At 34.7% G+C, this 16856-nt stretch overlaps 1 protein-coding gene and 1 long non-coding RNA gene across 3 annotated transcripts; both read left to right on the top strand.

Annotated features, from left to right (window-relative positions):
- Window positions 1-4919: 4919 nt before the first annotated feature.
- On the top strand, window positions 4920-6999 carry LOC135145666 (serine/threonine-protein kinase greatwall-like). Of its 2 annotated transcripts, none has more exons than XM_064077788.1 (11): window positions 4920-4956; window positions 5014-5095; window positions 5152-5249; window positions 5309-5400; window positions 5458-5692; window positions 5919-6025; window positions 6108-6216; window positions 6419-6532; window positions 6606-6704; window positions 6757-6873; window positions 6936-6999. In XM_064077788.1, the coding sequence occupies exons 1-10, from the start codon at window positions 4941-4943 to the stop codon at window positions 6870-6872; spliced, it is 1068 nt and encodes a 355-aa protein (XP_063933858.1). In that variant the 5' UTR covers window positions 4920-4940; the 3' UTR covers window position 6873; window positions 6936-6999. The 2 variants fall into 2 exon arrangements, with proteins under 2 accessions (XP_063933858.1, XP_063933859.1); XM_064077789.1 differs by having other exon boundaries at window positions 5312-5400.
- Window positions 7000-12881: 5882 nt separating this feature from the next.
- On the top strand, window positions 12882-13659 carry LOC135145670 (uncharacterized). The gene is made up of 3 exons (XR_010283528.1): window positions 12882-13008; window positions 13121-13422; window positions 13496-13659. It is a non-coding gene; the product is annotated as an uncharacterized LOC135145670 (long non-coding RNA).
- The last annotated feature ends 3197 nt before the right edge of the window (window positions 13660-16856 follow it).

The following is a 16856-nucleotide window of genomic DNA, read 5'->3' on the forward strand; positions in this document are numbered from 1 at the left end:
ATTTTTTTTGTGTAAGCTTTTCTTCACAAAAATTTTATTATATGCTGGGCTGTTATTAATTTCATTTATCGTAACTTTGTTTTTAATTTAGTTTTATAAAGATTTTAAAATATCATGTAGCTTTTATAAAACGTACTAATAAGCTTTTCTTACTATAACTAACTTGGAGCATTTTTTGCTTAATTGTAATAACACTACACCAATAACCCTGCTTTAAAGCATATATGAGTCTTTAGAAAAATAAAATATCTCTTTTCAAGGAAGAATTTGCCAACCTTACTCTGCTCACTTAATCGTAAATTTTTTAACGTCAACATTTCTATTCTGAGTTATTGACGCAACGGTAAGTTCGTATTTTACGATGTGTTAGGTAAAGGGATATGTTAAAACTTATACAATTTAATTATTAAAAAAACGAATACCATAATTCTTAAACAACATTAAGCCAAAGTATACATTCTCTTTCGAGAAATGTACTTATCTTTTTTTTGTCAAATGTACATTATTTAATTTAAATTCCCCTTCGCGAGGAGGTTGGATAATTAATGCCCACTAATGCTTTTTCCTAATGGATTATTGTGACGGTCCCAAATGACCGGGGGATTGCAGAGACTTATTGGGTAGGTATTGACCACGTTAAGATGGTATATACTCGTAAATAAAGATACTGATGTACTGTACTTTACTAATACTAGAGTAGAACGCTACCATTTATGAGAAGTACGCACTCTTTAGCGCGCCCCAACGAACTATACAAGTACCAGCCCATTTCTAGCGCAAAGTAGGCTACCCGAGTCAATCTTTCTAATAGTGTTAGGATTTAGTTAGAAAGCTTTCAGTTTGATACTAATGCAATTTTGGCATAGTGCTGATATACAGCACTAATTCATAAATAATTTTAAACTAATCCCATCTAGAATCTATGCAAATAGTGCTATTTAATATTACTCATGATAGAAACCTTTAAAGTTCTAAACGACTAAAATATGGTTCTAGAGAACGCCACAGATTTTCGGACGCATCTATTCACTTAAGATGCAGAAATTGCCATTACTTTGCTTTCAACTTCACCAAGTCAAAGGATCTACAGACACCGTGGGCTAAGAAGAAAACGGTATAATAGGCAATAATTCTAGTATATCAAGACCGATTTGACTACCAAGAGACTAGTTCATAAGCTAACAGCTAAGGTTTAGACCAGTTCTAGCCTAACAAAGCTCGCCATAACCCTTAATGAACTCAAAGGAATTGTAGCCTTTAGAGATCTTAATTAAGTCATCTGTTCTTATAATTTATTAGAGCGAGTCCTTCCACACAAGCAGACTTTTGGCTATAAGACCAGTTCGTTCCACCCTAAGACTCTCCAAAATACATGGTAATCCTGATCACTTCCCCTTAGAGCACGATAACCATATTCTTTCCTTACTGTGTTTGATCATTTACTTGGTGATAGAATATTAAATTACAAGCCCTCCTGTCCAACTTCAGACAAGTCAAGTAAAGCAATTCGGCTTAGAGGGTTATTAACCGGCGCCCTTTAGTACTGTAACTACATTTAACGTGCAATCTTCCTTGAATAGCAATCCGACCGTACAACGTCATCAGGTGAAGTTTGAAGTCAGTCATCGGGGGCTACAGGTAGAGCCCCACGATGAATTTTACTATGGGCTGACCTTTTAGGGTTGCTCAACGAAGTAACTTGGCTACGTTGTGTAGAATCGTTACGTTATTAAAGAGTGTACCACCTTGCAGGAAAGTGCCAAGGATGACTAACAGCCAGGTCTCCCACGCAGAGGCCAACCAATGCAAATGAGATATAATACTAGTCTTTCGACCTACCTAACTTTTAAATTAAGCTCGCTGTGGGCACATGGCAATGAAGGATGTGCGCGCAAGGGAAGCGTTGAAAATGTTAAAAGGATAAAAGGCTGGCTTATGTGAGAGCATGAGAAAAGAAGTTCCATTATCTTATACAAGCTTTTTAAAGGGCTTATTTTTTTTTATTTTTTTAAAATACCCCCTTTGGAGGGGTAAATAGTGTTCTTACCCAAACTAGTTTGTTATTCCCGTGAAACTGTCATAAAGACGCTAGATATAATATATTATTAACTTTCTTAAATAATTAGTTTTTATATTAAGATACTATAAATTACTTTATTTTTTTTAAATTATATATAATTTATATATCTTGTTACTTCTCGCTCTCCCTAATTATATGTTGGGCGGTGAGCGCCGTTCAAAGGATGGTACATCAGCTTTTTTTGCGAGTTTTTTGGTGTGCTAAATAAACTGTTCATTGGTGCGTTTAGTAATTTAGTTAAATTATGCTGGTATATATCATCAAAGTCGAGCTCTTCTGCAGGTTTTCTTCCATAGTAGGAGAAACGTGTCTTTGCTGCTCTGGTGATAACATATTACAATAGTTGCAAATATAAATTGCTGAGTAACTATTTATAATTATGTTAGTAACGACAGGTAATTAATTGTATGAGAATATGAAAAAGTCAAAGAAAAAATTTTTACCAGCAATTTTGCAAAAAGTTTCCTAATGCCGCTCATAAGTTTCATTTACTTCAGTACACGGGCCTCCACCTTTATTAAATTTACAATGGAAAGTGAGTAAGATTGTACATGGGTACCTAATTTAACTTAAGGTTTCATAATAAACATTAAAAGGAGACTTTTATTTTCATAAAAAATTATTCGGAAAGACCGCTTTAGAACATATTCGTACTTCAAAAAAATTTAAAAAAGATATCATTTATTACAAAAGTACCTTTAAAAATTAAATCCAAGCTTTTTGAATGCGTTATTAGAAACATTAGACCCTATTTATACCATGTACAAGTTTATGGTCTTGGTGTGGGTTAACTTGGGGAAAACGAGCCCAGGAACTGAACTGACACTAGGTGATAGGCTTGTAGGTACCCTGATTTGGCCAAGATGACTAAAAGTTAAATAATTACAAACACCATAGGAAAGGAATGAAATACAACTCTCTATTTAAAGCGAAGGTGCTAAAATAATGTGCTCGACACAATAGTGCTACTTAGAAAGCTTTATTGTCAAGACTTTTGGCAAATCATTTCTTTTTTTGGAAGCCCCGTCAATTTTGACATTTCGAATTCGTACGCAGGCTTCCCTTAGGAAACCTTTCGGCTTTCTTGCATGCTCTCCCTAAACCCCAAAAAACGTTCTGCTAAGCTTTGCCCTTCCGCTATAAAAACCTACATTAGCTAACACCTCACTGGTATTAGTTAAGTATAGCCACATACTTGGCTTTAAAAAGACCAATTCTGGATCTCACTAATTAAAACTATCTTAGCTTTTTATGGAGATTGTAAAATTTCGAAGCCCCCTTCGCTAATTAATAATGAAATTAAGTTGTTTATACTTTCAGTTAAAACTACTGGTATACCATTAAATAAAAACAGAAAGCTCCAAAAGGCCAGCCCTTTTATTAAAAAACTGGTTTTTCCGGAACAAAAGAAATTTTTGAAAGTATTACTTATTTAAGAAAGGTATTATTTAAGCAAAGCTCATATATATATTTATAATCATTAAAGCTTCAAACTTCGTACTGATTAATATTTGAAACAAAAAAGATCGATAGCGAGCATTGACGACAACAACATCCTTAGAAGTTTCCAATAAACTTTAAATTCCAAATATATTTTTTTGTATTTATTTTAATTAAAATTAGTGGTTTGATTTTTTAGATTATACTAACCTAGGTAGATAATAAAACTAAATATTACTACATATATAGTGCTATAATGTAGGTAAACTCACTTAAACGTAAAAGCGAGCACCAGTATCGCTAGTAATTTAATTAGTTTATTATTTACAGCTTTTCTGTTTAGTGCAAACCCTTAATTTGTGGTTAACACTAATATAATCAAAAACATTTAACGAAGGTACTAAAGATAACGAAGTACTAATAAATACGTTGGCTTTTTTGAATTAATTTAATAACTAAAAGTTCTGAGCAAAGACTACTTAATTACTTTCTTTAACACCCTGGGATTTTCTTGCATGTTACATACTTATACACATATCTTAAAGATCCACTTCTACTAGCCCTATCAATTAGCTTAATCTCTTAAGACTACCGTGAAGTTGTCTCCATAAATTATTAAGTAACATCCTAAATGAATTACCTTTGACATTCATAGCTAGTCAAACATCGATAAATTATAATTCAATAGGTCCTTCCTTGAAGTAGTTCGTTAAAATGTGTGACCTACTCCAAAGAATTTAATACAGGCAAGGAAACAATATGATTTTGTTACATACTGCAGGCAGCTACACCGATATTCCTGTGTAGGCGTTTATATTAATATTAATGACCTTGTAAATGCTCTCTATTCTCGAAAATATATATTTTTATAGGCAACTAAAATAATAAATGCACTACGCAAACAAAATTTTATAAGAAGAATGTTACAAGTTTTTGTTTGCTTAATTAAATATATATTAATTTGTTTTTTAAAAAAAAAAAATTGGAGGAAGTAAAAAAATACTTATGGTCTATCACGCGTTTACTTCTGCGAGGCTAGAGGTGGTGGTTAAAATGCCTCTCAGTCCGCCGAGTTTAGCGACGGCTGCGCTCCAAATAATATATTCTTCGAGGCTCTCCCTATATAGTTCATCTTATTTTTACAGACAATATTATAAGTTTTGAATATAACTCAAATTTTCAAGTCCATTACCATCACCAGCCACTGGGTATTTTCAAAAGCTCTGTAAGTGCTGACTAGTAACTTCAAACTTTTCTACAACGCTTAGACCTTTGTTGGCCCCCAAATGTTACCGCACACTGAGTTACGCGGGTATGCAGCTTATGCCAGGGTTTAACTCACCTAAATAACCCCACACCTTCAAATTGTATATTATCTACATACGGTTTTGGTTTTCACGCTAAAGGCACGATAAAATTTATGGGTCATAGGAATGGTTTGTAAAACTGCCATAAAGTTTTTTATACAAAATCATTGTAGTCTTATATTATAGATACAGAAAATATGTGCTTTTCTCGGTCACCTGAAATCAGTGATTTTGAATTTATAAAACCCGTTAGCAGAGGAGCTTACGGGTTTCCTATACTACTCCGCAAAAACTTTTAAATGCATTAGCTCTTATGCTTGTTAGTTTTGTCTATCTTTCTCGTCGAAAAAGAGATGGAAGGTTGTACGCTGTGAAAAAATTAAAGAAGAAAGAAATGATTGAAAAAAATATGGTTGAACAAGGTTTCCTCATCAAAGTTCTACTTTTATATTTGGTCGGACCTAACTTTTTTAAATAATAGTAGTTAAGGAAAGAAACGCCTTGGCTATATCGAAATGTTCATTTATATCTCGAATATATTACTCGTTTCAGTCAGACGACTTTGTTTATTTGGTTACGCATTAATGAATAGAGCGGTATATAGCAGTCATTCATACTGCTTAAGACTAGATAATGGATTATTACATTGGCGGTGATGTAGGGGCGCTTTTGAAGAAAGTGGGCTGTTTTGGAGTGGAGGAGGCTCGCCTCTATGCAGCGGAAATTATTCTCTCGTTAGAGTATTTGCATTCCCACGATATCATACACAGAGATTTAAAGCCAGAGAATATTTTAATTGACGAGCGTGGCCATCTGAAGCTTACTGACTTTGGTCTTTCTCGTGTTTCTTCTCTCCTTAGCAAAGGTTTCTTGTTAGAAAACTCGTCTTAAAATTTTTATTACAGTTACAGTTTTTTAATTAAAGTTTTGTGCTTGATTCGACTAGTCGGAGTATCAAATCTTTTTTTTTTTAATATTACGGTTGGCTAGAAAAGCGTATCAAGGGTTTCATTAAGCAAAAAAGTGCAATTGTAGTGGTTTATTATTCACTAAGAAGAACTCTAAAACGTACCTCTTTGACCAACTTACAGATCTTACGGCTTCTGATTTGCTCCACACGCCCAAGAAAAATTCTAACTCTTTTTTGCCACCACGAACCCCTGGACAAGTTTTGTCGTTAACCAGCAGTTTATTTTTTGTACTGCCACTTTTTGTTTATGGGTTGTTGATATCAAAATTATGATACTTTTTTTCTTTCCGTGGTATAAACTTTTTTGCAGCACAGTTGCAGCGGCTCTGTTACTGAGGTTGCCGAAGACGACCGGCCTCGTTTGGTGAGGGGTACTCCAGATTATCTTGCGCCAGAACTTCTTCGTGGGGAAGTACACGGTGTTGCTTGCTTTTATTACTGATTTTAAAGCTCCGGGCTAAAAGACAGCATTTTTTTGTCTTGTGTCATTTTATTAATGTTTTATTTTACAACGAAACATACTTTCTCCGCTTGTCTGTAATCAAGAAAAATACTTTTTTTTGTATCACCTCGCTATATATTAAGTCTTATTTTTATTTAAGCATACTATTCCTTATACAGACGAGGCTGTAGACTGGTGGGCGCTTGGAATTTGCATCTACGAATTTTTAACCGGCTGCCCGCCCTTCAACGACGAAACAGTCGAGGCCGTATTTAGCAACATTATCCGATGCGGTACGCCTTTTATAGATAAAATAGCAATGAAATACACAAAATTACGAACTGTATCCTCTTTGCGCTTAAAAAGAGCTTGCCTGTCTGGAACTTGAAATCCGCGATATTAATGCTCAGCGCTTACTTTATCAGCTGCTAGAGAAGGACCCCTTGGCGCGCTTGTCTTCTCCTGGTCCTCCTCTATGCCCTTGCTTTTTTTCGTCATAATAGTATAAACAATAAAGCAATTCGGGCCCATCCCTTCTTTGCTACGGTAAACTTTGAGACCATTTTGTTGCAGGATATGCCTTTTATACCAGGCCCGCAAGACCGCTCCGATACCAGCGACTTTTGCGTTTAAGGTTAATATCTTATTTATTTTAAGTATACTCCGTAACTGAACTTTTTTCTCTTTAAACCGTAGGTTGTGTATAAAGTAAACTGAAATGTTTGGTGGAGAGTCTGAAGGAAGCTTTTTTTAAGGGATTTAAACAATAATATTCAGTTTATCTTGATAAACACTAATTGAGCACCATAAAGCTTTTGCATTTTTTCTTACCATCACGAGCATGTCAGTGGTTGTTTACGAGTTAAAATTTACTTATAATATTTTAAGTGTAGTAGCTTTAAGTAAAAGAAATCCCATTTTACACTACAGACTTTGCAACCTTCTTTTTACATAGTGAACTTATGAAACATGTATGTGTATTTTGTTTACTAGTGTGATTGTGCTCATCAAGCGCTCGCGGGATTAAATCGAAGGCAGCTAGGTTTGTGTGGATCTTAATTCTCCCCGCAGGATAATAATAAAGTACACGAGCCATATGCCTAGTCCTTATCACTTTGCCAATTTAGAAGAAGTAATTAATAATCAAGATTAAGAAAATTTCTACAGCTTTTTTACGCTTAGCAGGATTTATACAAAAATTGATGTAGCTAGTATATTTACAATTAAAAAGAAACATTATTTTTAACGCACTAAATTGGGGTTGAGTATTATAAAACAAAGAAGCTTTAAATTTTGTAAAAATTATATAAATACAAAACAATTAATTATCTAAAACTTCAAACTGTCGTACTTAAGAAAAAAATAGATAGAAAATATATAGGATTAAACACGGCGAAGATGAATAGTTGTATTCGGGACCTGAACAGGAACACATAGTCTCTGTTTAGCACGAGCACTTGCTCTAACGATTTCCTAAGGTCGTTATGCCAGACTAATAGGTCGATTCGTCAAGGTTCTCAAACAGTGGTTACAGCATCGATGACTTCCTTATCGTTCGCAAATCTCTTTTAAACAAGCCACTTTTTGCGATTTCGAAACATTGGGGAGTCGCACGGGGCAAATCTGGTGAGTATGGTGAGTAGCGAAGCTAATTAACTTTTAGTCATAGAATTAAGCCATTGCGATGAGTGAAGAGTGAACTGGTGCTTTGTATTGATGAACAGTATTTTCTTTTTTGCTAAATGTGGCCGTTTTCTTTTAACCTCATATTATTTTTCTAATAAGTTCACGTAATACTTCCCGTTTATCGTTTTTTGATTTTCAAAATAATCAATAAAAATATTTATTGTATAAAAACTACCCTACGCCCAACCCAGAAATCAGATCGTCATAACCTTGCTAGCCTATGCAACTATCTTTGCTTTGGAGCTGATTCTCCTTTCGCGATCCATTTTGGACTGGTGTTTAAGAGTGGCAAAACCCAGTCTCATAGAGATGAATCTAGCAAAAATTTGGTGGGATTAAGCTTATAGTAGGTCGGATGTAAGACGATGGCGCATTACCACTTCTCACCCGAAAAAATCCTCCGCACATAGATAATGCGATGGTGTCGTGTAGCGCAGAACGGAGTGCCTGATGCGCTTATTTTGCATGAGGTTCTCTTGCTGTGCCAATGACTTCCTTAAACATTTTGTCCCTCGTTGTGCGCTTAAGATAGGGGAAAAAAGTATACATTTTAGGGGTAACGCATGTTCTAATAAAGAAATGCAACTAATGGAGTGTACTACGCCAAATACTCTTTCCATCTAATATCTTATGGCTTAGTTCTACGAGCTAAGACAATGAAGCTCAGTTATCCGATTTGAGTCAGTTACAGTTCAATTCCACTTAATTTTTCGAGAGGGTTAATAGACATTATCGGGCATGATTAGTTTTTAATTGCCTTGTACCCTCAATTTTGTTTCAAACTCATTGCGATAGTGCAAATAGTAGTGTATACTAGTAATTTGACCCTTTAACGGGCAAAACTGGGCTTGTAATAGTTTTGTTTTTCTCTGCAAAAGCACTTCCTCTGTTGAAACTATACTTTAACGTTTAATATTTGTTTCAAAATTTGATTCTATATATCTCAATTAACCCTTTAACGAGTAAAACTATGGGGATTAAAATAGACTGCAAACCCACTAATATGAACTAGGCGAGAAGTGGTAAACAGTACTCAGCAACTTATAAGGGGTGAAATTAAAGCGGTAAGTGGCCACCGGCAGACTGCATAAGGTGTATAACGTTAATAACAGTTATTTCTTAAAGGTCAAATCTCTATAAAAGTAAAGAATATAAATTTTTCAAAAAGTACAGCAGTTATTACTCTGTTTACTTTTAAAGGAACCTGTAAAATTTAAAATTGTTGTAAGGCAGTAATTAGAATATGTAGACTTTCAATTAGTAAAATTTATAATTTAGTGACTTGCAACTATATGAACACCATTAATTTACTGCTTGTAAGTGAAGGGGACCTTTCTTTTACTTTAGCTCTAGCGCGAAGAGCAAAAAAGGAAAAAACTTTAAAAAATTAACTTCAAAGTGTGTATGGTTCATCAACCCCCCTTAAGCCCTTTGAAAAACTGCCTTCTTTTATCAACTTTCAAATAACAGCTACTTCATATAATAGTTACGAAAATCTGTTACAAAAATATCATGACTTTCATATTATTTATAACCATCTGCAAAAATATAACTATTGTCGTCGTGAATTTGAAGTCCACGCTGTAGCCCTTGAAAGTTGCTCGAGACTTAAAAATCAAAAGGCAGTTATTTTGTAGATTTTTTGTTAATTTCTTTTGCTTCCATATAAAAAGTATTTTAGTTTTTTATTTCTGTTTTTTCCTACTATTTCATGTGTTTTATTATTGTTTTTACAACTGAGGATTGACATTTTTCTTCTAGAAGTTTTATATACTTTTAGCTTTGACGCTTTATATAATATATAAGTTTTTTGTTCATATCTATAAGGTATACGTCTTTGTAAATTTCGTTTTTCATCTATAAACTATTTTTTGTATTCTTAATGAGGGGTAAGTTGTTGTCGCTTATTTTTTAAAAATTTTTATTGCTCGCAATAATTAGTCTCTTTAGAGCGAAAAAAAATTAAATTTTTTTTTGGAATATATGTTATACCTTCAACTTTTTTTTACTAAACATAATCCTGAATTAATTCTATTCCCTTTTTTTTAAATAAGAGTTTTTTGTTGGTATCATATTAACTCAGTTTTTTTCTAATTTTTTAAAAACTAGTTTGATGCAGTAGTTTTAATCATCCTCATCTTGGAATTGGGTACAGTCAACTTAACGGCGCTTTAATATCGCACTTTTTATACGCAATAAAAACTTTTCTTAAACCAGAAGGTCAAATTCAAATAGCTTTACTGAACTCTCAAAGCGGACGCTGGGATTTAATTAACCGTGCTGAATCACAGGTAGTTAATTCTCCTTTAAAAAAAAGTCTTAAGTTTTTAATTTTGTATTTAGGGGTTTCTGCTACTTGACAAAAGTCCCTTTAATAAACATCTTTGCCATTATGGATATCAAGCCAAACGCAATAATTACGGCCAATTTTTTCAAAATGTTCATACGCAGAGGCACATGAACTGTGAACAGGAAAGTATTGTTTACGTCTTTATTCCTAAAAGTTTCTCCCAAAGTGAAATTTTCTTCTCATTTTTACTTTCATTTGGGTCGTCTAAGAGCAGTAGCAGTAGTAGAAACACAGAACTTGAAGAACTTGAGTGTAGCCAATGCGGAAAACGCTTTAAAAGCGCACGTGGTCAAACCACACACTTCCATCAAGTTCATGAACTGAAGTTATACGAGCGCGATCGGCTTGATTCAAAAGTGTGCCGCTACTGTGAGCCGCATAGACGCTTTAATAGTCAGTCCGCATACAATAACCACCAAATAGCTAAACATTTAGCTTATAATGACGAAGAGGTGCTCCATCTTGGGCCCTTTGAACCGCGCATCCAATGGCATGGCTGCTCTTCTTACGAAAAATTATTTTCAAACCAACGCGCCTGTCGCCAGCATTACAATTTCTGCGCAAAATTTTGCTAGACTTAAATAAAAGAATTTACTTAATTTAATTTAGAAAAAAAAGGGAGAAATTTTTTAAGCTGATTTTTTTTCAAGAAAATTCTTTAGGCTAAGCTTACGTAGCCTAAGTCTTATTCTGTAGAATTTTTTTAATACTTAAAAGAAGACGCACTTATGTAGGGCGCAAGCTTGTGAATGCATATATGACCCACAACTATCTGACTTTTACTGAAATGAAGAACTCTAAAAATCAATGTAAATATAACCGTGCAGTATTCGATAAACTTTTCATTTAATGGATTTCGACGGTATTAAAATAATTGAGATAGGGCGCGAATACTAGTGAAAAGATCATTTTTACTATATGAAAACTTTATGTTCAATAAAACATGTCTTAAGCTAGACTTACAGCTGGGGGGTTTTCTCCTGTCCTTTTAAATTATCTTAGAGACTTCACCTCACTATATCTCTAACAAATGCAATATATCTATAAATCCGGTGGTTGTGTCATTTTTACGCACCAAATTACGGAAACCCGTTTGACATCTACACTCCACAAAGTTTTATAACAGGGATTTTCACAGGTCCCCTAAGGGTTAGGGTAGGCTGTGGTAGGAGTTTCGAGGGTTTGATTGTTTTATAGAAAATGTCATTACGAATACACCCCATGGCTTTTTAGCCAATCTGTGCGGATAAATTAGCGGGACTCTATAAATCTAAGCACCAGATAATGAGACAAAGTGTTAGAGAAAAGGGAGCAATTAGGTTCTTTATAAGGTGCATTTAAATTCGCTTTATAGGCTAACCGTAAGGACAGACTTTCTTTTCACTCGAATAAACCGCCCCTCTTATGTAGCGTTATTATAGAAAAAGGAGGTTTTTGGTGACGACGCTTCATAATTCAACTATTCTTCGAAGTGACCTAAAATTTTCACATTCACGGAAATGAGTTAATTTTTTGTTCTTAGTTCATGAAATAGTTTTAACACTTTCTTAACCGGATCGATGAGCTTGTTTGAGGGCGTCTTATTCCTGGGGGAGCATGGTTATGAAAAATTTACTTTTCTGCGAAGTCGATATTAACGTTCCTTAAGAGAAGCGGGTAACTTAAACTTGGTGGCAGTACGGTGACTGTCTCTACAGCATTTTAATTTGGTATACAAACAAGGCGAATGGGTCGTCAAGCTCTATTTCGTTTCTCAATACTGTCGGGTTGAACTGAATTTGCGCATATCACAAAGAGCGAAACGACGACTAAATGCTGGGATAAATCTGATAGCTCTAAAAGTGTGATGGATGGATCTCCATTTCGCAAGGTCCAAAGGAGTAGGGGGGGGGGACCTTACTTTCTTTAGGTTACATTAACCCCCAATTACTATAATGTTGCAGTTTGCTTGTAAAATTTCCAAAAATAGTTGGAAACTTAATCTCCAGGGTATTCAGAAAACTGTCTCCTGGTTATTAACCCTCGTGGTCCTGTTGTATCCACAACTATATGAAAAGTGCTCGATGGAAAAGCGGGATAGAAAAACGTAGGGGTGGGTTTGGAACAAAGGCTCCAGCTTCAAGACTTAATCTTTAAAGAGTATTTTTAGAATATGCAAAAGCTTTGTATCTCCTACTAAATAAACCCAAATGTTTTGACAACCCGATAAGTTGTAGGGTGCATAAAGTACATTTTTAGAAAAGCCTTCATCATAGCAACTCTAGTTACAAGCAAAGTAGCCTTAAAATCGTTGTAGACGAAAAATACTACCAACAAAAATGTTTGTAAATAGACAATACATGGCGAATACATGAATACATTTTCGACTAAACATAAGCAAGAAAACCCTATTTGGGGGCTACAAAATCGTTTGCAGAAGGGAAATTAGAAAATGTCCCTTTTTCTGGATTCACCATTAATTTTTTTTTTACAAGGTCAATATACTCACGAGGTTACTTTAGTCACATGGCGGCTACAAGAGTAATGAAAGTAATACAGAACTCAAACTTAAACAAGCAAACCCTGAAACTATTGTAGGCAGGACCCATTTGGAACAAGTAGTGCGGATGATAGTAAAATACTCCGATTTCCTTTCCAGGGAATATTGTTCGATATTTTTACTTATTTAAAAATCCTTCATCTATAAAAGCGTTATTGGAGGAATTTCAAAGGCGCATAACTCCTTTTCTAAAGGTTATTAACTTTTGTTCTTTATATATAAAATTAACTAAGTTACTTAAACATGGTAATTAAAACTTTTTTTTATTATCCTATTAAGAAGGTTAAAACTGTTTTTAATTTAAAGGTACACGGTCTTTCATTTGACACTACTCTAGCATTTAATTGGGCTGCGCTTTCGTTCCTGTCCGGTTCAAATTTTGTTTACTATAAAAGCGGGGCTAAGCCATTATAAATTTTTTCTGTTTTTTTTATTGCATCTTTCCTTGTTCCTGCAGTAAAACAGATAACTTACCTAGGCAAACTATAAGCGTGGAGTACAAGGAGTATGGTTGTGAAAAACTTGAAATCAATGCTGAAAGCATCAGCCATGGAGATGACGTCGTCGTGATCATATATGACGTCCTTGCTATTGGCGGAATTATGAAGGTTTCTACAACCTCATACAATCCTCCTTTTTCTTATAGAGTTATTCCTAGACTAATATTCTTGTTATTATAAGGTTGCTCTAGACCTGCTAAAAACCTGGAGGAAATGTCATGAAATGCTTGGTGCGTATCGAAATCACCGAGTTTAAGGGAAAAAATATTATTGGCGCCCCCTTGTTACGCACTTTTTGAAAGATAATGGGATATATGTACAATACTTTTAATCCCACACCCATAGCTCTTTTGGAATATGTTTTCAGCGCATCAAGTCCTTTTCGAATTTTTTTTTGTTAGCTAAATAAAAATTTCTTAATTTTTTAAAAAATTTTGCTGGTTTATTTATAAAAATTACGAAATACACATATACACTTAGAATATTGAACGAAAATTTTCAATTTATGTTCAAAGTCTAGCAAAGACGAGTTTACACGTTCAAGTTAGCGCAAAGGAACTTTTTGTAAATATAAATAACCTTAATTAGGACTACGAATTATATTAACAACCATAACAATTTTTCACCTCAAGCGGCAAACATATTAAAGTTCCTTGCTTAGAAGAATATAAAGGGTTTGAGCTTTTGAAGTTTGACTGATTACGTAAGAATTTCATTCTGCTTTTGCAGTGTGACGTTTTTTTATGGGGTAACACCTTAATAGTGCCAAGTGTAAAGTCTCGGCCCCTTGATAAACTATTATCTACCCCAAAAGAGGGCGACCACTTTTCTGCATCTGGGAAAATCTAACATGTGTTAACATCCCACTAAATACTACGTATAAGTCGGGTAGCGCAAGAAAAATTTTTAAATTAATGTGACGGAGGAGGGGTGTCGAGGGGTGTCCGAGTTAGCCCTCAAGGTATTAAAGCTTTTGTATAAATTACCTTTATCCCCACTTGTTGGTTTAAAATTGCGAGTAAAAACGATATAATTTTGAAGTTGGTAATAAGCACATGGCTAAAGAAACGGAAGAAATATTATCCCCATAACAATTGCTGGTTTCTCTTTACCCAGTGTATACCTGCGTAATACACCACCTATCTGACTTCCGTTTGTTAATAGTCAACTTTAGTTACAAATTACAAAATACGACCATGTTTCCTTATTTCGCACCTTAAATTTAGAAGAGATATTTTAATCTCGGCTTACCACTCCAGTAACATTTGTAGTATGTTCAAGGAACAATATGTTGTCCAATTCTTAAATAGTGAAGAGTATCTGAAAGATGTCTACCATCGTGCTTAAATATCTTTATTTTAAGCAGGCAGGTTTTCGTGCGATTCCTTAAATTAAACTTCTCCCCTGTTTTAATGTTATAAAGTTGTTAGGGGCTATGGGGTTGGCTATGGGGTTGTGAGCTTATAAGAGATTGTACTTTACGATAATTTGTATGTTACCTGTGGGCTAAAATAAATCCCATATATATTGATTATTACACCCTTTGCTTACTGCTTAAGTTGCAATACGGTTCCTTTTTTAAGGGTTTGCTTTTTTTCCAAATCCCAAGTACTCGTAATATACAACATAAAAACCACGCCTACTCCTTAGACAGGAACTAGGGGTACATATTATTTGGATACAATCTTAAACAAGCAATAAATGAAAATATGCCTTTAAAAGTAACTTCGCTACCATCTTGAGAAGACTTTTACGATTAGTTTATACAGGTCCGTTCATAAACATTATTTTCTGTATCCTCTTTCTTGCTAGAACTATAGTACTTTAAAAGAATTCTACAAACCTAGCTTCTATATGCACTTTAAAAAAACTTTTTGACTTCCTATACATTCTTACCTTTGCATATACTGATTGCACCTAAAAGTTAAAGTTAAGCGTTTTTTTTATTGAAAAACGTCAAAAAGTGGACGCCACCTATCAAAAACTGGGTGTTTTTTTTTTCTGTTTTTCGCTTCATTACTAGTTATTCAAAAACTCAATTCATCATCATTGTTATATTTTCTTAAGCACCTTATAAAAAAAATTGAGGTGTTATTGCCACAAGCTTTAGTCTGAACTTTTAACTTCCATTTTGTAGACTATATTATCGTGCCCTACTGTAATGTATAAATTAAAATTATTTTAGTGTCACATAATAATTTTCTTCTTTTTATTTTCTCGTTTTATGCCCTTTTTAATTTTCCGGCCTTTCATTTAATCTGCAGAAAATTTTATTTTATAGATTATTTAAGACACTAATTTATAGTATAATACCGCTAAACCCTATATTACTCTCGCATATTTGTATAACGTTGAATTTATGCAATATGGTTGTGAATTAAGTTGCGATGCTGCTTGCTGATTTAATTTAGCTAAAGTAGAACGTTTGTGGGGATCGGCTTTGCCATCTCAGTTCAAATTATTTCCTGCTTAATAACCTACTTTGATGTTAGTGATATAAGTTTTAAGTAATTGAGCTTTATAATTTCGTATCCCAGGTGCTTAACTCTTAAATAGATCTTTTTTAAATGTTCCGCAATAGAAATTACTTAAAAACATTTTTTTATATTGAAATTCGCTGGGTTGTCTTTAACAATCCTCGGGTTTCGTCGTAGTAGCTACTTCTTCTGGTGCTGTTTTAGCGCCTAGTTCTCGATGGAGTCCAAAAACTTCGAATACTCGAGCACTCGACTAGGAGTGATCGCAGACATGTTACATAATAGCTTTCCATAGATAAAGTGTCATTATTTTCTTGACATTAACATACATAAACTGGGGCACGCGCGTCACGTGGGCGGCGATAGCGTGCCCCGTCCCAAGGCTCGTACTAAGTCCGCTCACCAGCAGGAGATTAGTGTGGCTGGCTAGCCTATGGTAAAGCGCATGGCCTTACGTTGGAAGACGACGTCTAAAAGGTCAAACTGAAGGTCCCAGTATAAAAGTTTCACTTCCCACAAACCACGTCCCACTTATTTAGTTTAGCAGTGGCAGCCTATATACTTTGCTACACTATATCTTGGTCCCTTAGAGCGATAATTAGAATTCTCACAAAACCTGTTTACTAGCTGGCTTCAAACCCTCCTAATGTGATCACGGTAGGCGTTTGGAGTTTAACAAGATTTTAAATTAATGAAAATATCAAGCATTATTGTTAAAAAAAAAGTATCTATTTAATATCAATCATTAATAATAGTGACCCAATCTAGATATTTTAGATTATTTAGTGATATATTAAACTTAAAAGATTAAACAAGAATGGTATTGGAGGGAACTCCTCTCTTCTGGTGAGGCATTTGGCGGTGGTGCTAGTCGGTGTCTTCCGGGTGGCCTCGGGTCTCTTGCCCAGGGGGCCTCTCCCGGTGGTGGTTTTTAGCGGTTTTCCGCTACACTAGGTCGAATGGCGGAGGTGGGGACCCGTTACTTTACCGCTTTTTTAGTCCATCGGGGCAAGTTGTTATAGCCCTCTAAAGAGCGTACACTGGTGGGCAATAGTCCTCCAACCC

The sequence above is a fragment of the Zophobas morio genome, unplaced genomic scaffold (genome assembly GCF_036711695.1).
Source record: "Zophobas morio isolate AGI-343-1 ecotype UQ-CSIRO unplaced genomic scaffold, CSIRO_AGI_Zmor_V1 ptg000169l, whole genome shotgun sequence".
NCBI classification, from domain to species: domain Eukaryota; kingdom Metazoa; phylum Arthropoda; class Insecta; order Coleoptera; family Tenebrionidae; genus Zophobas; species Zophobas morio.